The 21,159-nt window shown below is 41.2% G+C and overlaps 1 protein-coding gene and 2 pseudogenes across 3 annotated transcripts in view; all 3 read right to left on the bottom strand.

Moving 5' to 3' along the window:
• The window catches only part of LOC112820287 (UDP-glucuronosyltransferase 3A1-like), a 35,767-nt gene extending 28,960 nt beyond the window's left edge, over nucleotides 1–6,807 (bottom strand). The window contains exons 1-2 of one of the 3 annotated variants that reach the window (XM_025867395.2): nucleotides 6,514–6,807; nucleotides 4,011–4,112 (exon numbers count right to left, since the gene is read on the bottom strand). In XM_025867395.2, the coding sequence (XP_025723180.1) occupies nucleotides 4,011–4,112; nucleotides 6,514–6,607 (196 nt within the window). In that variant the 5' untranslated portion in view covers nucleotides 6,608–6,807. The remainder of the gene's footprint in view (nucleotides 1–4,010; nucleotides 4,113–6,513) is intronic. The other 2 variants (XM_025867396.2, XM_073891007.1) reach the window with 2 other exon arrangements.
• A 1,289-nt stretch (nucleotides 6,808–8,096) lies between these two features.
• On the bottom strand, nucleotides 8,097–19,430 carry LOC112820424 (UDP-glucuronosyltransferase 3A2-like; annotated as a pseudogene).
• An 18-nt stretch (nucleotides 19,431–19,448) lies between these two features.
• LOC141369914 (UDP-glucuronosyltransferase 3A1-like) overlaps nucleotides 19,449–21,159 on the bottom strand; it is a 6,190-nt pseudogene continuing 4,479 nt past the window's right edge.

Here is a 21,159-nt window from a genome sequence, read left to right as displayed (position 1 = left end):
AAGATACCAGTTACAGATATTATCATTCAGAGTGGAACAAAATGGAAGGAAAATATGAATTTCTGGTCCTAAGAAATGTTGACATCCAACTGGGCAGACCACGTTAGGTTTTAAAAACTGGAAATAACCTGCTGTGACTTGAAGCTCAGCACTGTAAGCTTGAAGTTCTACCCTTTGTACTCACTGCTTCACACTCAGACTTCTCATTTGTTCTTCATGAAAGGTAGCATGAGTTCTCAGCTAAATAGTTTATGAGTGTGTTTCTGAGTTCAATTACCTTCTTTCATGTCACTCTTTCTCTGTCCTTTTGGTCCAAATTGGCAATATTTACCCAGTATGAAATTCTCAAGTACCTTATGGATCTTCTGGGTATATCATGGAAATTCACTCTGCTAGACAAGAGCTGCTACACAGATCTTTAAAAAGAATTTCACCTCTACTTTTGGCTTCAGCCAACAGGGCTGAGGGGACTCATGATTCACACCCCCAATATTTAAAGGGCTCTGTGAGACTGAATATTCTGACCTATTCAGAGGCAACAGCAAGAGGTTATCCAGCCACACCACCGGTTTTCTCTTTCCTGGCAGCAAATCCCCTAATTTTAGAATCTTTTATAATCTGGATAGGCTGAGAATTTCCCAAATCATGAAGTCTTCATTTCTTTATGCTTAATGGTTCTCCCTTCAATTTATCTTTTTCCTCTCACATTTTACTATAAGAAGCAAGATGTCCTTACCATCAGTATTTTTACCAGAAGTGTGTTTATGATGATTTACATATTGTCTCAGACAATACAGATTTTCTCTACCACGCTCCTTACTTCCTTCTTAGTCCTCATTAGCAGAGTTCTTATATTTTTTATTAAGACACAATGACATGTAACATTACATTAGCTTCAGGTGTAAAACATAATGATTTGATATTTTTATATATTGCAACAGAGTTCTTAACATCCACATTTCTACCAATAGTCTCTTCAAGACTATCTAGACTTACTCTATCACGCTTCTTAATATTTTTCCAACCTCTATCAATAACCCAATTATAATGCCAAATATTGGTTGAAGCAGTAGTATATGTGAATATTGAAAATCTTTGCTTCTTCGATCTGATATCATTTCTTTATGAAAGTAGTAAATAAATGAACAAGATGGGGAAGTGTGTCCAAACAAGGAGTTAATAAATGGTTCAAATGTTACAATGCACTGAAATGGGCATCAGGTCAGAAATAATAACTCAAACATGTGTTTTCCCTATTTGCAGACATCTAGTCAAGCTCTATTCCTAAGGTAAAGAATTAACACGCTGTTTCAAAGCCTCAGAAATACCTGTGATTGGGGAATATTGGAAGAAACTCTAGATTTAAACCTGGAAACTAAAAAAAATAAAAAAATAAAAAAAAATAAACCTGGAAACTAAGGATAAAACTGAAGGGATCCAAAAGAAGACATAAGAATGGCCAACAGACACATGAAAAAATGCTCAACATCACTCGACATCAGGGAAATACAAATCAGAACCACAATGAGATACCACTTCACACCAGTCAGAATGGCTAAAATTAACAACTCAGGAAACAGGCAGATGTTGGCGGGGATGCGGAGAAAGGGGAACCCTCCTATACTGTGGGTGGGAATGCAAGCTGGTGCAGCCACTCTGGAAAACAAGATGGAGGTTCTTCAAAAAGTTGAAAATAGAGCTACCTTATGACCCAGCAATTGCACTACTGGGTATTTATCCAAAGTATACAAACATAGTGATTCGAAGGGGCACCTGCACCCCAATGTTTATAGCAGCAATGTCCACAATGGCCAAACTATGGAAAAAGCCCAGATGTCCATCGACAGATGAATGGATAAAGAAAATGTGGTATATATACACAACGGAATACTACTCAGCCATCAAAAAAAGGAAATCTTGCCATTTGCAATGACATGGATGGAACTAGAGGGTATTATGCAAAGTGAAATAAGTCAGTCAGAGAAAGACAAATACCATATGAATTCACTCATATGTGGAATTTAAGAGACAAAATACAGGATCATAGGGGAAGAGAGGAGAAAATAAAACAAGACAAAATCAGAGAGGGAGACAAACCATAAGAGACTCTTAACACTAGGAAACAAACTGAGGGTTGCTGGAGGGGAGGTGGGGGGGTATGGGGTAACTGGGTGATAGGCATTAAGGAGGGCACTTGATGTAATGAGCACTGGGTGTTATATGTAACTGATGAATCACTAAATTCTACCTCTGAAACTAATAAAAAAAAAAACAAAACCTGAAGGGATCCATGAACTCCCCAAATTGTTTATAGATTTTTGTGTACATGTGTTTATTAAAGGGGTAGAAGGTCTGAAGCTTTTATTAGTTTCTCAAAATTCATGGGAACTAACAAAATTATTTTTAATCAATTTAAATTTTAATTTAACTTAATTTCATTAAAAATTTTAATTAAATTTAATTGCAATTTTCAAAATTAAGAATAACTACCTTGAAAACTAATACACTACAGCTATTTAATCATGTCTGTGGTCAACACAGATTCAAAAAGATATGTATATAAATAATGTTCAGTGAAGAATGCAGAACCTAATCTAGAAGGTGATTAAAATGATTTTAAGTAGGGACTCAAATAGATATTGGTACACCAATTTTCATAGCAGCATTATTCAAAATACCCAAAAGGTCCATCGACAGATGACTGGATTAACAAAATGTGGTATATACTTACAATGGAACATTGTACAGTCTTAAAAAAGGAAGGAAATTGTGATCCATACTACAGCATGGATGAGCCTTGAAGACGTTAAGCAATGTGAAATAAGCCAGACACAAAAAGACAACTATTGTATGTTTCTACTTAAATGAGGTATCTAGAATAGCCAAATTATTAGAGAAATAAAGTAGAATAATGGTCACCAAGGGCTACAGGCAAGGGGTAATTGGCAGTTACCATATAATTAGTACAGAGTTCTCACTTGTGGTGAGGGAAATGTTCTAGAGAGCAATGGCAGTGATGGTTGCACAACAACATGAATGTACTTAAAGTCAGTAAACTTACAAAACAAATGTTTAAGAGGTCAATTTTATGCTGTGGATATTTTACCACAATAAAAATCTTCAAAGAAATTTTCACAGAAAAAATTGTTTTAACAAAATCTGAACAATAACAAAGACTGAACACCTTCAGAGTTTTATAATTTTTCAGATTTCATTCCCCAAAGATGCTGCTTAAAATTGCATCTTTTTCTAAATCAAAGCCTGAGAAAACTTCAGATTGAGCAATCCAGAGCTTAAAGTCCTAAAGCCACCCAACACTATTATTAATCTGCCATATCACCTTAAGCAAACCACTTCAGTTCTCTGGGCTGCTGTTTTCTTGTCTGTCAACAGAAAAGAGTTGATAAGATTTATTTGCTCATTTTGGCTAAAATTCATTGGACTCAATGATGCAGTTAAGAACGTCCAACATCATTATACACAAACTGTTGACAAGGCATTGATTTTTCTAGAAAACAAAATCATCTCAGTGATAGATTCTGATCTTAGCTGGATAAATAAGGGATTTCTTAAGAAAGCTTTCTTAGATTTTAGATATCATAAAAGGAGAAAGTGATCTACGATTTAAAAAAGGAATCTGTGATATAAGAAAAGAAAATGGCATATTTAGCTGAACACTTCTGTTCACATGTTTTCAAGCTGTTATGAAGTACCATTTACCAAAATAATCTGCAATATATGGAAGGTTGCTTGGGATGAAGTGGAAGGCAAGGTAAGGGGGGGAAAATATGGGACTACAGAGTGTGGAGTGCTGGGAGATAGAGCCAAGAAGTTTTCCAACACCTTACATTAACACACACACACACACACACACACACACACACACACACTTTTCATTCTTTCAGTCCAGTTAGATTTCAAAAACAGTTTTCTAAGCAAAAGGTATCGTTGTTTTACTCTACACTTTGCATAGAGTAGAAGAAATAGAAAAAATTGGTGAGAAAAGATACCTGATATAAATGAATTTCCTCTCTGGTGAAGCATAGTGACATTATGACCATGATCTTGAAGAATTTGACACACCCGGTCCAGCAGTAGATGATGGCTTCCACCTAGGAACAATGTACAACTTCACTTTTGTAATGATGATAATAAAATGCCTAAAGCTGATAGGTTAAGAGATCCAGGAGATGAGAATTAGCCGACAGAAAGGTAATGGTGAATAGAGGAAGATAAGCTTCATCTCCATTTGGGTAAGCCCCAGCCACTCACTCAGGGCCCAGGGGCCCCAATCTTGACTTTGGCAAACCTCCATCAGATCCTCATTGTGACTCCAGTCACAAAAATGACCAAACATCAGTGTGACGAGCTTCTCTGCTTATGCCTTAAGGAATTCCTGATCCTAAGTATATGCTAATTTTAGCCAGGCCTTATGCAGACACTGTGCTCTAAAGAAATAACTGTACTTGTGTAAAGTGTGGCACAGTGCTCTATATGAGCGTGAAGGATTCCCAATGGACAATTAGTCAGAGTTTGTTCTGGAATCTTACTCTTTGGAAATCTATGCTAGTGTAGGAGGCAGAAACATGGGAACTTGAATATCAGTCCAAGAAAGAGCCATTGGACCAGAAGGAAGGTGAGCCACCACTTAGAGCCAAAATCCTCGAGATTCAAATGTACTTGGCCGGATGTTTCTCAGTTGGAGCCTGAATTTTGCTGAACATCAAATTAAGGCATTCAGAATAACTGTGGGCCCTTGAGGTGGAATTACAGGATCCTGTATGCATGAGAGACTGGGGCATCAGCCAGCCTAGGAAAAGCCTGGGATCGTAAGGAAACAGAAGCTTGATCATCTGGGGAGGTACAGGTTCTATCACACTAAATCTTATCCAAAACCGTATGAATCATGGGACATTTGGTTGAATCTATGAGTCTCAGTAGCAGAGAAAGTCAGACCAGGAGGGAAGGAATAGAATTTGCCGAAGTTGGGAAGTGGGAGCTGTTTGGAAGATGCCAAGTCCCGTGGCGGCTGGGTCAGCAGAGAGGGATGTTGGACTACTGTAATGGTGTGTATCTGTGGAAATTACCGGAAATTACCCTAGTTTTTAAAATCTGTGCTTGTGTTGCCTGAGGTAACACAGATTATATAAAACACAAACTCCTACCCTCTCAGACTGCCTGTTCTGGCTTCACATTAACCCTTGGAAGAAAAGGCTACAAGGGAGATGCCAGCCCGCAGACGCGGCCATTCCTGAGGGTCTTGGGGAGCCCAGTGCTTTCTGGGCCAGAGGTGGGGCTTCCAACGCCTCCAAACCACACCCTTTCCCTATCAGAGTCTAAAGGACACACGCTTTGAAGGTGAGGGAGCTCTTTCGGATCAACACTACTAACAATCAAAACGGGCCAAAAGAAAAAAAGAGTTCAAAAGGAATTCTGGGGTTTCTTAAAGAGTTTTGTTTTTTTTTTTTTTAATCCCCACTGAAAAGTGCGTGAGACTGGAAGTTGTGGACAGGCTGGTCTTGGGATAAGAAACCCCAGCTAAATTCCTTATGTGTACCATTAGGGAGGCCTGGTGTGCTCTGACAAAAGGTGCCTGATGTCCCGACCCTTAGTTTCCTGCTCAGGAAAACGCTGTGGGGGCTAAATGCGATTATTTATGGTTCTTTCCAGCTCTAAGATTTCCCCGATTCCCAGCGATCTTTACACAGTAAGTGACCTAAAAGAGCCCATTGCGGGTGGAAATACAATCTTGGGAAAGCTCCATCTTATGATGACCCCTTATCCTGATCCTTTTCCCTTTTCTTTTCCTTTTCATCTCCTATTCCCTTTGGTGCAAAAGTAAAGGAAGTAAAACTGGGGCCACAAAATGCAGAATTCACAGTCCCCGAATCCTTCAAACACTTCCAGCAGCACCAGTGAAAAGAGCGGGCATTGGCGAGACCCGAATGTCCAAGGTCCGGTCCCCAGCCCTGGCCAGTTCTCCAAGTTTCCTCGGGATGGAAAGCACTCCACCCTCTTAGGTGTCACTGAAATACCTTCCCTGCTCCACCTTGGCTCACTTGTCAGAAAATTAGTGCTTCTGCCCCCCATAAGCTCCTTTCCCTGGCCTCCAAGAGCCTGCACACGCTCCCACAGTCCCTATTGGCAATGGCTGCGCGCCACCCAGAAGTTTAGGGTGAGCCTCTGAATTTGCAGCCCGCTCCCTGGAGGAGGCAGCCCCGGGTCTCCAGCACTGGGAGGGATCTCAAACTTCTGGATCCATTTCCCGCGCCTAGGAGAGCAAATCTGAGTAGGAAGAGAGAGGAACAAGTATTCTATTTTCTCAGGAAGTTTCTTCACCTCTCGGTGGTAGGGGTCCCTCATTTCCCCACAAGCCCCTCCTGCCTCTCCCCCCTCTAGCCTAGGACCCAAGCCCAATCTGGAAAACCACCTGGGGTGACCCTCTGACCCAGAGCTATTTGAGCTTTCCCGCGGGTGTCTGGGACGCGCCTGATTCTCCCGCCAAGCACTCACCCACCAAAGACAGAGTTAGAATTTTGGCGGCCTCTGAGAGCAGGAACCCGGGCAGAAGGAAGCCAGCGAGCAGTAGCGCCCGCTGCCCCGCCATGCTCGCTCTGCTGTGAGCCGGGGAGCCCAGCCCGGTGCGCTGAGCCCTGCGACCCGCGCCTCGCACAGCACGGCGACCTGTGCGCCCTGGGGACACGCTGCGCTCGGAGCCAAGGAAATGCGCCGGCGGGCGGATTGGGAAGACGTGAGAGATGGACCCCGCCTGTGTTCTCTTCCGTTTGCGGTTTCTTGCCCTTCTGCTCCACCTCCCAGGGTGCTTGCTCCACTGGCTAATTTGTCCTCACCCTCCCTAACCCCAGACTTCGGGAAGGAGGGGTTAGTGAGCTCTCCTTAACCCCTCTCTGTCCGTGTGATCACCACACTCTCCGCAGAGAAGGTACTCTGAGCCAGGAATGCAGGGACCTTAAGAAGATGCTTCTAAGATAGTTCCACCTCCAGGTGACCCACACCCATCCCCATTTTAGGGGCCTTCCCACGAATTTTCCCACCTCCTAACTGCTCTGTTGACCTCATACTGTCATCCGCATGCTCCATTTCCCTAGATATTTGCTTAAAATCTCTGAGACGCTACTCCCTGGAAGTAGTGTCTACTCCCTGGGAGGAGCTTGTGTCTACTCTCTAGAAGCAAACCCGCAAGAGAAGTCGACCTGCCATTCCTGGATTGTGTCTTTCTGAAGAGGTCTTTCTGAAGACCTCTTAAGGAGGTCATTTATTCATGAAGAGGTGCTAGAGTCCTAACTCCAGAAGTCCAAGTCTTTACCTGGAGGTTTGAACCTCTAAAGCTGAGACTATAATTCTGAATGAGAATTATAAAATAGGACTGGGGATCTTACCACAGTCTCCTCAGGCACCAAACTGAAGACATCTTGTAATTCTGCCTCTTTGTAATGTCAGCCCTGGCAAGGACGGGGCATGGAGACCCCAGGAGGCAGCTTTACATTCTCTATCCTCAAAGCAAACCTCTTGTAAAGGTTTTCAGGGCAGCTTCCCTCACAGCCTGTTACAGGTGAAAGAATTCTGGGCAATGAGGACAGGGTCTCTTTTCCAAGGGGCAGGGGAGGATAATTCTGTGAAAATTTTTACTTTCCTGATCAAAGAGCTATATTTCCTTGAAAGCTATATTATATAGCTTTCCGAGCTTTGACAAGAGTTTACAGGAAAGGCAAACAGAAAATGAAAGGATTTGTAAAGTGCCTGTGTTAGGTGTGATTCCAAGGGGTAGAGGCAGGAGAGAGGGAAACAGGCTGAGAAGATACTGGACATGGAGGCTGGAATGGTTCAGGCTCAGTGCTTCGAAGAGAGGCATGACAAGGAAAGTAGCTTCAAGGCTTAAAATATGAGGGTCACTGTTCCAAATTACCCTGGGACAAAATCACAGAACAACCCTTGCTGACTGGCAAATAAAGAAGGCCATAAGGGCTGAATAAAGAATTCCAGTTTTAGGAAGAAGCCAATGTGCAGGAATTTGCAACAAAATTAGCAAATGGATATGATGTGGGGAACAGGAATTGCCAGAATTGGTGGGAATTTCATAAGAAATGGTAACCCCCCCCCCAAACTTTGTCTCCTAAGGCTACACTCAGCATCAGGTCTTCTTCCATTTCCTGGCCCCACACAGCCAGCTGACCACCACACTCAGTAGCTTCCCACAGAGCCACACGTTGCCCAGGATGACCACCGGCAGGAACAAGATGTTGAGAAGGTACTGTTCATGCCACAGCTGTTGGAAAGTGTGGGGCTTGAGGTGTGCTGCACCCCATCTGGAGGCTGTGATAGATCCAGCCCACCAACCCCTTGGGTGGGACCGGAGGGTGACAGGGTAGGGGTGTCTGATGATGCTGGCAACCACTGCTGCTGATTTGTACCTGTTAGCAGAGACAGAGGGGTGGTGACAACATTAGATGATAGGTTGTCACCAGCTTAGGCTAAGCAGAGAAGGCTGGTTTTCAGGTAATTATAATCTGGCTCAGAAATTTACCAGCTGAGTGACTATAAACAGTTTAATTTTATAAAGATTCTTGTATGCACAGAATCCAAATTAAGGCTGAAAGGTAAAGTGGTGCCTAAGTCAGTCCCTGTCTTCATGGAGTTCATGATCTACTAGACCAAAAGATACCCATATGCCTGCTAGGTGTGCTCATTGCTAACAAAACACCACTGTTTATAATCCTTTCAGTGGACAGAGCTAGGAAATATATGGTTATGGATATAGATATTAAGATCCCATATTTATTTCTCTACTTGTAGATGCTGCAGCTATGTCTATTACCTAGTTACAAAAAATCAATTTATAATTTATACTGATATCTCAGTTCAATACATCACAGGGGTTGTTCTAATCTTCCCCATTTCCACATTTGTAATTTTCTTTTCCAAAAGTAAGAAACAACATCAATACATTTACTCGTTTGCTCAGTCCTATCATGCAGAGAAAGTGAGGTCAAATACACTAACCTACACAACTGTGAAAAACCTACTCAATAGACAAGTTTTATTTGCAGTTCTTGTTATCTTTAGACAGGATATACATAGTTGACTGTTGAAAAAATGGGTTTGAACTGCATGGGTCCGCTTATATGTGGATTTTTTTTTTCAATAAATACAGTACAGTACTGTAAAGATATTTTCACTTACGATTTTCTTAATAACATTTTCTTTTCTCTAGCTTATTTATGGTACATATTATGTACCATATGACTTTTTATAATACATTTATTTATAATACATATAACTTATACATGTAGTATATGTTATACATGTACTAGTAATACATATACATCTAATATATAATACATCTGACATACAAAGTATATGTTAATCAACTCGTTATGCTATTAGTAAGGCTTTTGGTCAACAGTAGGATATTAGTAGTTAAGTTTTGGGGGAGTCAAAATATACGCAGATTTTTGACTATGTGAGGGATTAGCACTCCTAACCCCATGCTGTTCAAGGGTCAATAGTACTAGCAAACCAAATTCAGCAGCATATAAACTTGATTACACACCAATACCAAGCAAGAATTATCCTGGAATGCAAAGACGGTTCAACATGTGGAAATTGATCAGTGTAATACACCACATTAACAGAATGAAGAAAAAAACCCACATGATCAGCTTAATTGATGCAGAAAAAGCATTTGACAAAATTCAACACCCTTTCATGATAAAAACATTCAATGTAATAAAAGCCATTAATGAAAAACCCACAGCAAACACCGTACTCAATGATGAAGCCAAAGCTTTCTCTAAGATCAGGAACAAAGCAAGGATGCTTGTTTTTACCACTTCTATTCCACATAGTACTACAAGTTCTAGCCTGAGCAATTAAGCAAGAAAGAGAAATAAAAGGCACCCAAATTGGGAAGGAAGAAGTAAAATAATCTCTATTCACAGATGACATGATCTTACATGTAGAAAATTCTAAAGATTATACACACACACACACACACACACACACACCTGTTAGAACTAATAAATGAATTCAGCAATATGGCAAGAATACAAAGTAAGCCACAAAAATCAATTGCATTTCTATACTGACAGTAAACAATCTGAAAAGAAATCTAGAAAACAATTCCATTTACATCAAAAAAGAATAAAATACTTAGGAATTAACTTAGCCAAGGAGGTGAAAGACTTGTACAATCAAAACTGCAAAACACTGCTGAAAGAAATTAAAGAAGATACAAATGGAAACACATCCCATATTGGTGTGGAGCCATAACCCTGATTCTGCAGCTCCCTCCTTCAGCTTCTGTGAGTCCTGGGCCAAGTGCACGTGCAGTGCTGTGATAAAGGGGCCAGCTTCTCTTATAGGTCCCCCCGGGCATTGAGGTTGGAGGTATGAGAAACATACACAGGTTCTAGTCATCCTTACAAGTCCCAGGTCCTCCTTGTTGGTTCCAGTTTATTCCTGCTCTCATCCTCATCCATTTTATTCTTCCTCGCATCCTGTCTGGCTGACTTAAATCTCGGTAGACGCTCATATGGGCTGTTCCACCCGCTACCACCAATCTGTAAGTTCTAGCCCCAACGATAAGTCTTTTTTTTCTACATAATTCATAGTGTTCTTTCTTCTCTGATCAAAGCCTGACCTAATATTTCTTTTCCCATTCTGTTTTACTAACCAAACCTCAGTTTTATTTGGAATGAAACTTACAAACAAAAGGAAAGCCTCTACATTTTCCAACCTCTTTTGTAACTAGGAGTCATCATGTGACATAGTTCTTATTAATGAAAGTTAAATGGGAGTCACTGAATAGTTACAGCTTTCAAGGATGACATGCTCTATGAGGTTTCTATTTCCTGCTGTAACTAATTACCACAAACTTGGCGGCTTAACGCAACATGACTTTATCATCTTACCCTTTTGTAAGTTAGAAATCTGATGTTGGTTTTATGGGCTAAAATCAAAGTTTTGGCGTGACTGTGCTTTTTGGGGACCCGAGGGATAGATTCATTGTCTTGCCTTTTCAGTTTCTAAAGGTCCACAATCCTTGGTCATAGCTCCTCTTCTGTCTTCAAAGCCAGCTACATTGCATCTTTCTGGCCATTCTTCTGTGGTCACATCTCTCTCTCTGCCTCTCCTCTCCTTCAACTAGAAAGGGCCTTTGTGCCCGCCTGATAACCCACGGTAATCTCCTTATTTTAAGGTTGGCTGATTAGCAATCTGAATTCCGTTTGCAATCTTAATCACCTTTGCCCTGTAACATAACATATTTACCTGTTCCAGGTATTAGGACATGGACATTTGCGGGGAGCCATTATTCTGCCTGTATCACACAGAACTCTTTTTTCCTCCTTCTTCCTCTCCTAGAGCACATATATTCTGGCTCCAGCTACAGCAAGCACATAGCACCCATGAAGAAACCTTGCGATGGAAGCAACCGGCAAGAGTGGCTAGCCAGAAAGGAAAGAGGGGACTGGGGAACTGTGGACATTAGGGAACTGCCATTCTAGTCCCACATTTCCAACCTCCAGCCATCTTTCATATGAGAAGGAAATAGACCCTTCATATGGTTAAGCCACTATTTTTTGAACTTCTGTGACTACTAGTCGATTTAATTTCTAGTGATACATAACATATAGGAAGGTCCATTGCTATGAAATGAAAAGGGGATGGAATTCTTTTCCTGAATCAAAATAGTCTTAGAAATCACCACATACCCTTGCTGCTTGACTCACAAAAACATATTAAGGCTAAGCACAACTTTCATGGTCCCATTTGACTTTCTCATAACCCTATTTTAGAAAGCAGGTGTCATGGAAAGATTTCATGAAAGTAGAAACTGTAGAACAACCTGTAGGCCCTATGTGTAATCAGCAGAGATGGTGCTCCCTGCAGGAGGGATTACTGTACCTGCAGTGGAGTTCTAAGAGGGAAGATTGTGGGAGGGAGGATGTGCACATATTGAGGGGGTTGCTTTCTAGAACTTTCTGGAAGAAGAGGCCATTTGGGTTTCTCTTACTCAGTTCTGGCTACTATATCAAAATACCATAAATCTGGTGGCCTATAAACAAAAGAAATTTGGGGCATCTGGGTGGCTCAGTTAGTTAAGCATCTGCCTTCAGCTCAGGTCATGATCCCAGGATCCTGGGTTCAAGTCCTGCATCAAGCTCCCTGCTCAATGGGGAGTCTGCTTCTCCCTCTCCCTCTCCCTCTGCCCTCATCTCATGATCTATCTCTCTCTCTCACTCTCTCTCTCTCAAATAAATAAAGTCTTTAAATTAAAAAAAATTAAAAAAAAAAAACAAAAAATTTATTTCTCACAGTTCTGGAGGCTGGGTAGTCTGAGATCAGTGTGCCAACATGGTTGGCTTTGGGTGAGGACTTTTCCTGGTTGGTAGACAGCTGACTTCTCATTTTATCCTCACATGATAGGAAGGGAACTAGGGACGCCTGGGTAGCTCCATTGGTTAAGTGTCTCCCTTTGGCTCAGGTCATGATCCCGGCATCCTGGGATTGAGTCCTGCATTGGGCTCCTTGCTCAGAGGGGAGCCTGCTTCTTCCTCTGCTTCCCACTCCCCCTGCTTGTGCTCTCTCTCTCTCTTGCTCTCTCTCTGGCAAATGAATAAATAAAATCTTTAAAAAAATTAAAAAGTAAAAATAAAATAAAAAAGAAAGGGAACTAGCTAGTTCTCTGACCTCTTCCTATAAGGGCACTAATATTCACTGGGGCTCTACCCTCATTACTTAATTGCCTCTCAAAGGCCTCACCCCCAAAAACCATCACATTGGGGTATGGTTTTCAACATATGAATTTAGGGGAAACATTCAGTCCACTGCAGTCCCAGAAGCAGATGCTGAGACAAGGATTTGAGTACAAGTAATTTATTTGGAAAATGCTTGGGAACACTGGTGTGGAAATGGGAAATTGATACAGAGAAGGGAAGTCAGTCAATAAAGGGTGACTCAATAAGCCAGTTACCATATTTTAATTCCATAGGAAAACTGCAAAATAGTGCAAAAGACATGACTCAGAATTATCCCACAAGAGAGAAAAGGGAATTGGGCTATTTACATGCTCAATCTCAAGAATCACTGGTTGAGGGTTGCTCCCAAGGGTGTTAATTAACTAGAACTTCCAGACTGTTTTACACATGGGAAGCATAGCCTACCACAGTTCCGGGAAAAGGATCGCTCATGCTTATAGTTGCATATACTGACCTCTGGCACTTGTAAGAGTATCCTGGAAAGTCCAGAGCATGAAGCAGGATTTGATAGCATCTACTACAGCAATGGAGGCAAGAGTGGGAGGAAGAGACTGAGAAAGTGGCTGAATCAGGAGACTGGAATCACTGGAGCATAGTGCCTAGGAGAGAAGAGTGATGAGCTAAGGACAAGGTTTTAAATCTGAAAAGTAGGTCAAATCACACATGGGCAGAAACATAGCATAGTCCCAGCTATTCAGTAAGCCAAGAAGCCAAAGAGTTCTGGCAAGAAAATGTTAATAGACAAAGAAGCATCCATGGGTGATATATGCAACTAATGAATCACTGAATACTACATCAAAAACTAATGATGTACTATACAGTGGCTAATTGAACAAAATAAAAAAAAGCAGGTTGTACTAATATAAACAAGAAGAGTTGATGTCAATTGGAGCCAGGGCAGTGGGAGATCAGCATGGTCTGTGCTAGAGTGAGACATACCAAGAACCACTGACTTCCCAAAACACCCAGCCCTAGGATGTATCCATGTCACATCTGTTTCAGCTACCTGGCCCCACACAGCCTGACCATGCCTAGCAGCTTCCCACACAGCCAAATGGTACACAAGGTGACCACTAGCAGGAACAAGAAGACATCAAGAAGGGAACTGCTCATGCCATGGCTGTTGGAAGGCATGGGACTTGAAGTGTACTGCACCCCCTGTCTGGAGGATGTGGTCTATCCAGTCCACCAGCCGCTGGGTGGGTGTCAGGGGGTAGGAGCGCCTGATGATGCTGGTGACCACTGCTGCTGATTTGTACCTGTCGGCAGACACACACACACACACACGCACACACACACACACACACACACACACAAGCACACAAAATATACATATATATAAATATACATCTGTGTGTGTGTGTGTGCGTGTGTGTGTAGATAGATAGATAGATAGATAGATAGATAGATAGATAGATAGACAGTTTGGAGAAATGTCAAAAGCCAAATGTTAAGTATTCAGCTGACTCAGGCTGAAGTTAATTCTGATCACCATAGAATGAACTTCTGAAGAATTCCCAAGTAGGGCTTTTCTTGAAATTCTCATGTCCTAAATGAAATTAGGTGATTAAAAAATAAGTTTTAAATTAGCAGATCCTTTAGGTTATAAATTCTAGAACAACAAACAATTCTATAAAACTTGATTATGACATAATAAAATCTCTATTACTCTTCCTTATGTTCCATATTTAAATTCTTATAAATTTTAAACGGAAGACACCTAAATTTTTGGTCGAATAAACTGTAAAAAAGGAGTACAATTTACTGAAATGGAGATTTGATGAGCAGGTTTAGGGGTGTTGGGAGCAGTCCAAAGTTGATATCTGGTCATGTTAAATTTGAGATGCTTACCTGACAGCAAAGAAGAGATGTCAGTTAGGAAGGTAAAATGATACACTGCCATTAGCAGAAAGGTTTGGGCTGTAGTTATCCATGTGGGAATTAACATTAGTCTACAGAGGGGATTTCAAACCATAAGACTGGACGAACATCCCAAGAGTGAAGTGTGGATTAGAAATTAGATGAGATCCAAACACCAGACCTTGATCTAGAGCCCGAGCACATGTGGAGGTGTAGTGTTGAAGAGGCATCAGCCATGGAGATTGAAAAGGAGCAGCCAGTGAGGGGTGAGAACTAAGAGTGTGGTGTCTGGGACCATGGGAAGGAACTGTTTAAGGTGGGGCAGTCATCAGTTGACATAAATGATGCTGGTAGGATAAGTAAGGTAAGAACTGAGAAGTGGGCGTGGGCTTTGGCAGCATAGATGCTACCGGTGACCTGCGTGAGAGCAGCTTTGTGGAGTGATTAGGAAAATACAATCAGGTTGTCAGGCTTGTTGGGAGCCCATGTCAGGCCTATGGTCATGAATTTAAGTTGCAACTGGTCAGAGTGGTTGTGAGTTTCCTCTTTCTGGGGAGGCAGGCTCATAGTAGTAAAGAGGACCACAGGCAAGTGACAGTCAAAGCATCTCAGAAGCCTCGGGGACAGAGGAAGAAAGCCCATTGCTTCTGAACTGCCCAGATGTGTCTTCAGACCAGAGAGCCACCCTGATACACAAATGACTGAATCCAAATATCTTGATTCTCAATACAGTCTGCACCATTTAATTTATTTATTTGCAAATACTAACTGCCTGCCGGGAAGGGAGCTGGATGCTAAAAGTGTCCTAGGGAATGTTGGTACTGCCTTTCATTAGGTGTCATGCTGAACATCATCCAGGAATTACTTCAGGTATGGAATAACTCCTCCACAAGCAGCAGTTCTCGGCCTTTCTGGGTATTAGATCCCATTAACAATCTGATGAACATCTTAAAAACACACTCTAGGAAATGTATATATGCAAGCATATACCATTCACAATTTTACATTTCTAGGGGTTCATGAGGCCTAGGAGCCTAACTATGTTGCTTGGGCCAAGAACCCCTGATGTAGAGGACTAGTATTTAGTTACTCTTTACTTGTTCAACAATTACTTATGCAGTGCCTACTGTGTGCAAAGCAGTGAGAGAGGCCATGATAAATGAGAAAGATATGACCCTACTCTCATGAAGCTTACATTCTAGTTGGAGGAAAGAGTCAATAAACTAATAACAGAATAATTACAAAGTATGACCCATTTTGTGAAGGAAATTATATGGAATAACTGGCATTGATCAGAGATGGCCTCTCTGAAGAGGTGACATTGGAGCTAAATGGAAAGAATGTTCCAGAACAGCTAAGGGCAAAGACCTCTAGAGGAAAGAATGATGTGTTTGAAGAAGTAAATGGACACCCCTGTACGTGGCTAGAATTGTACATTAAACATCTGAAGACAAACAAAAACTCTAAAAAGAGAAAATTTGTAAGTTTCTTCTAAAGACAGAAAGTTCTTCCTTCATCTGCCTTCAATTTGTCTTACTGAAATATAAGACTCATTTCTTTAACTTGGTATTCAGTAAAAATAGGTCAGCTGGTATCTTAGCTTAGGTGAGTTTTGCTTATATGGGGTAAAAAAAACAAAAAAACAAAAAAACAAAAAAAACTTCCAGCCATTTCCCCTAGTGCTACCCTAAGGGCTACATACATATCTCTTGTCTCCCATGACTTGTTTCATCTTTAGAGCTAGGGTCTCCGCCTTGAGCTGCTCTATCAGAATGGAGACACCTAGGTCTTTGGCTTCTACGTGGAGTAGGTCTCCAGGCTGGTGTGTGAAGAGAGGAATCCCCACCATGAGCACACCATAGTTGATAGATTCCATCACACTTTTCTATCTTCCATGAGTGACAAATAGGCGGAGGCTGGGGTGAACTTGGACAAAGAAGAAAGACAGAAAGGTGATGCTGGAGAAAGAATTTGGGGAATCTGGAAAAGCAGCAATGTCAGGGAAACACGCAGGGGATTCTAGAGGTATTTGGGAACAATTTAAAGAGTCAGTTACCTGGAAGACGCTCTATAAGCACCCTCAGAAACATGGGTCTAACACCTGAACCAGAGTCCAGCTGAAGCTAAGAATGCAGAGAGAGCACTAAGTTCAGCATATACCACCATTCATCCATTTATTCCTTCATTGTCTCTCTACATCATTTTAAAGCAGGGATTATGCCTTATACCTTAACACTTCCTGTCCCTGTCACACTGCCTCTCTCTTATTTGGAGTAAAATAAAATGTTGACGAGGAAGAGGTTATCTAGCTCAAGGACTTAGAAACTGTTAAAGTGCTTTTGGAAAATGCAATTTGTGGTCTGTACCACGGGCTACTGAAATATATTTGCAGGGACAGAATCAAAAACTTGTATCTCCAATTCACTGAGTGATTCTGATCCAATCTGCAGCTATACACATGAAGCGTCCCCAGAATGTAGCACTGGCCAGAGAGAAACCCCCTTGAAGATGTGGTAAGACATCTCAGACAGGACAATGAGGAATTGTATCACATTAGAAAGACACCATGGCACCCAAGTCTCTCACACTCCTTGTGAGAAGGAACTGGGTACTTCCTTCCTGCTCTGCATAGTTACGTCTCAGAACATTTGTAGGCACTTCTTGGAAGGTATTTGATCCTGATCACCTACCAATTACAAGAGGCCACAGTAACCCCACTTGAATATCACTAGTGGCTACAGATAACCGGTCTGAGTTACAAATGGATGAAGTGACTCCAAAGTGCCAATCTCTTCTGGTGCTTTGACTTTTGCTAACAGATGCTTTCCTTTTCAAGGATGGTGGAGTGCCCAGGTGGGGGTGACAGCTGCAATAAACCCTAAAGAAAAAGTAACTGGAAAGAGAGAAGGGCAGAACAGCTGCTGCCTGTAGAAGGAGGAAGTCCTTACCCATGAGGTCATTCTGAGGAAGCCAGTCCGCAATTTTCACATTGGCTGCCAATTTGACATCTTTGAGCCAATGAGAAGGCTTACACTTCCACATCACCACCCCCCACCCAGGAAGGTGGGCAAAGGCAGCATGCATCTCCTTTAGGACTTCTTCAACCTGTTGGGTGTAGACCATGGAGCCCAGTGTCACAAGAACAAAACCTACATCTGCAACTTGGCAGTAAAGTTCTCAAATTCCTGAGAGAATAGAAAAAAGAGTCATACCACTCCCGGAGCACACATCTGAACTCTCTGTGTTTCCCTTGTTTAGGCTAAAGCGAAGCCTTTCTTTTCCATAGGCTAACATGTGCTGGATGGCCTGGAAGAAAGAGATTTTTCTAAGCCTTGATTTATCCTTTTTCTCCAGGATCACAGGAATGGTGTATCCTTTCCCTGCAGACTTTATAACTTGATGAACTAAATTTCAGTTTCCTCTCTTGTGGGTCACGAGGGAAGACAGGGACAGTTTTTGATAGTATCCTCCAGAGGATTGTATGAACACCTTCCCTCATCCTGCACTATGGGCTTCCCCCAGAGGACACTGGGAGATAAGCAGAATTCCCAAATGGTCAGGAGCTGGATCTCATCTACCCCTGCTATGGAGGCAGCAAAAATACATAGTGCTGGAAGATGGTCAGAGAGATACCTGTGTCTAAATGATACAATATGATCTCAAATTCTCACTTTTCTAAAGGTTTCCAGTGACCTATGTGGGCTTTGCCACAAGGTAAGCTAAATTCATGGGTATTTGTGCCCTTCCCAACCTCCACTCTCTCCATATGACGTTCTACCGGTACACTTTCGAGAAGGCCTGTAATCTCTGCTCTCTCCTTTCTCTGTGCTTCCAGAATCAGCCACTGCTCATGTGCTTCAGCTCATTCCTTTCCCCATGGTAGTGGCTGGTATAGGATAAGGGAGGACCTAATGAAAAAGATGATGGTAAATCTCTCAAGAATGCATAGAAAACTATAAGCCAGACTGAAATGTAGAGCATCAAAAATACAGAAGTAGCTGGATCTTTGCCTCCCAGTTAACACGAGCCAAGGGGCATGTGTCTGGTTTTTCGGTCCTTGTTAACTGAGAAACAACAGTAATAATAATAAAGACCCACTTAGTCACGCCCAGCATGTGTCAGACACTGCAATAGAACTCTTAAAAACATATATCCAATCCTCTCAACAATCCTGAGTGCTAAGATTATCCCTCTTTCACACCCCCAGAAACTGAGGCTTAGACACAGGCACTTGTTGGAGAGAATATATCAAATGAATGGCAGAACCAGGATTCAATTCAGACTGTGTCTGACTCTGAAGTCCAAGTTTTTTCTAATACACAACATCAGAATGGACTAACATTTGGAGAGAATGATGATTTTCATATATTTCTCTTAGAATATTCATAGACGGACTTATAGTGAAAATATCTTTTAATTTGCTGGCTCATTTTGCAATTTAGCACAAACTGTGGAGGGAAAGAGTAAAAAATAGACTCAAATATTTAGTCTGTATAAATGCAGTTTGGGTGTTGTTGAAAATGCAAATTACCAGGATTCAAACCCAGAGATTCTGATTCAGTAGGTCTAGGGTGGGGCCTAGAATGTACATTTTTTTATAAGTATCTCAAGTGAACCTGACAAAGGTGAGCTAAGAACCACACTTTGATGAAGACTAATGCAAAGCATGACCTGCATAATCCTGAAGCACCAGTGCGGAAGGCTACAGCTCACTGGAACTATCTGCATATCCTGGGGCTGGGTTGGGAAAGGCTCTGACAAGGCAGCATATATAACTGATAAGACACCCATAGTAGAGCACCAGTTGTTTCAGAGCTCCCAGGTCCCATATATCTCCTCGTTTCTATGAAAAATGAAATATCTGGTTGTCAGATATGTGAAGTGAGCAAATTATTTAGATAAACACAATTTCTCAAAACTGGCACTAGAAAAATTAGAAATTTTAAATAGCTTGAAATAGCTTAAGTTTCAATTTTTTTTTACAAAAATTGAATTCAGAATTGAAACCTCTAGAAACATAACCTCATAAAATACAAGAAGAGAGTATAATTCCAGTGGAGTTTTATGAGGCCAGTTTATCCTTTAAAATATTTTTAGATGGAATCCAGCAATATATAGAAACCAGTACATCATGACCAATTTTTTCATCTGAGGATGCAAGGTTAATTTAACAGTCAAAAATTAATCATTATAATTTACCACAATAAAAGAGTAAAAAGGAAGTATCATATGATCTCCTCAATAGATGCATAATAAATCTTTAACAAAATTCAATATCTTTTTATTATAAAAACTCTCAACATGGCTAGGAATAGAAAGTAATTTCTTCAGTGTGATAAAAGGCATATGTTGAAAAATTTTTTGATCTATAATTATACTTAATGGTAAAATATTGAACTCTTTCCACCTAAGACAGGAACAAAGCAGAGAGGTCTACTCTCACCACTTTTATTCAAATTGTGGTATAAACTAAAAAAAAATAAGTAAAAGAAATAATAACTAGAAAGGAAAAAGAAAATGTTGTTAGTTGTATGAGACACCATTGTCTATATAGAAAACCCTGTGCATCAGGATCTGCACTCAGCGCAGTCTGCTTGAGATTCCCTCTCCCTCCCTCTCTCTCTCTCTCTGCCCCTCCCCCTGCTTGTTTTCTCTCTCTCTATCTCTCAAATAAATAAATATTTTTTTCTTAAAAAAAGTAATATTTTTTTCTTCAAAAAAAAACTACCTAGATTTAACCTTTGTCTGAGCAATTGCTATCTGTGCAATAAAGGCACATCATGAGGGTGATTCCTCACGTCTAAATGAGGCATAAAGGTTTTACTTACCTGAGTTCAACAGGTTTGACCATTAGGCCTGCAATATAAACAGTGTTGGGAAGCAGGGGTGGGCAAAATAAAGGCATAGTCAGAATTAACAAACCGTAGCTCTGCTTTCAGTTAAAGATAAAATAGCTCTGGCCTAGGGTCTTCTGGGAAATGTTTCCTGATAGAGTCATCAAACAGCATGAATATACCATTCTCTCAAGGTCGAAATGAAGAACATTAGAGAGTTTGTCACTCGGCCCCAGAAATCCATGTGATCTGCCAGGGAGAGTAGGAATGCTGGAACCTAAGACACAGGCTCAGGCATCCCAAAATTCATAATTCTAAATGTGCTAGTAAGGATGGTCACAAATGGCCTTCCAAGTTTCTCAACAACCAGGAAAGTGCAGTGATCTAGAGCATCAACCACCACTAGGTTGAAACTCTCATTCTTTAAGGAGCCCATCATATCTGTCCTTCCTAACAAATGACTGCACTGAGTTGCATGTAGAGCTTCATGACCTTTGAAAGGTTTGTAAATGAATTCCTGTAAAAAAGAAAGAAAGAAAAAGAAGAAAGAAAGAGAGAGAAAGAAAGAGAGAGAAAGAAAGAAAGATAGAAAGAAAAAGAAAGAAGAAAGTGAGAGAGAGAGAAAGAAAGAAAAAGAAAGAAGAAAGAAAGAGAGAGGGAGAGAGAGAGAGAAGAAAGAAAGAAAG

This window comes from Callorhinus ursinus, unplaced genomic scaffold (assembly GCF_003265705.2).
Source record: "Callorhinus ursinus isolate GAN/ISIS: 27379988/994484 unplaced genomic scaffold, GSC_fseal_2.0 scaffold3, whole genome shotgun sequence".
Classification (NCBI taxonomy): domain Eukaryota; kingdom Metazoa; phylum Chordata; class Mammalia; order Carnivora; family Otariidae; genus Callorhinus; species Callorhinus ursinus.
Note: the sequence above shows the minus strand (reverse complement) of the source record. Positions and strands in the feature narration are given on the sequence as shown.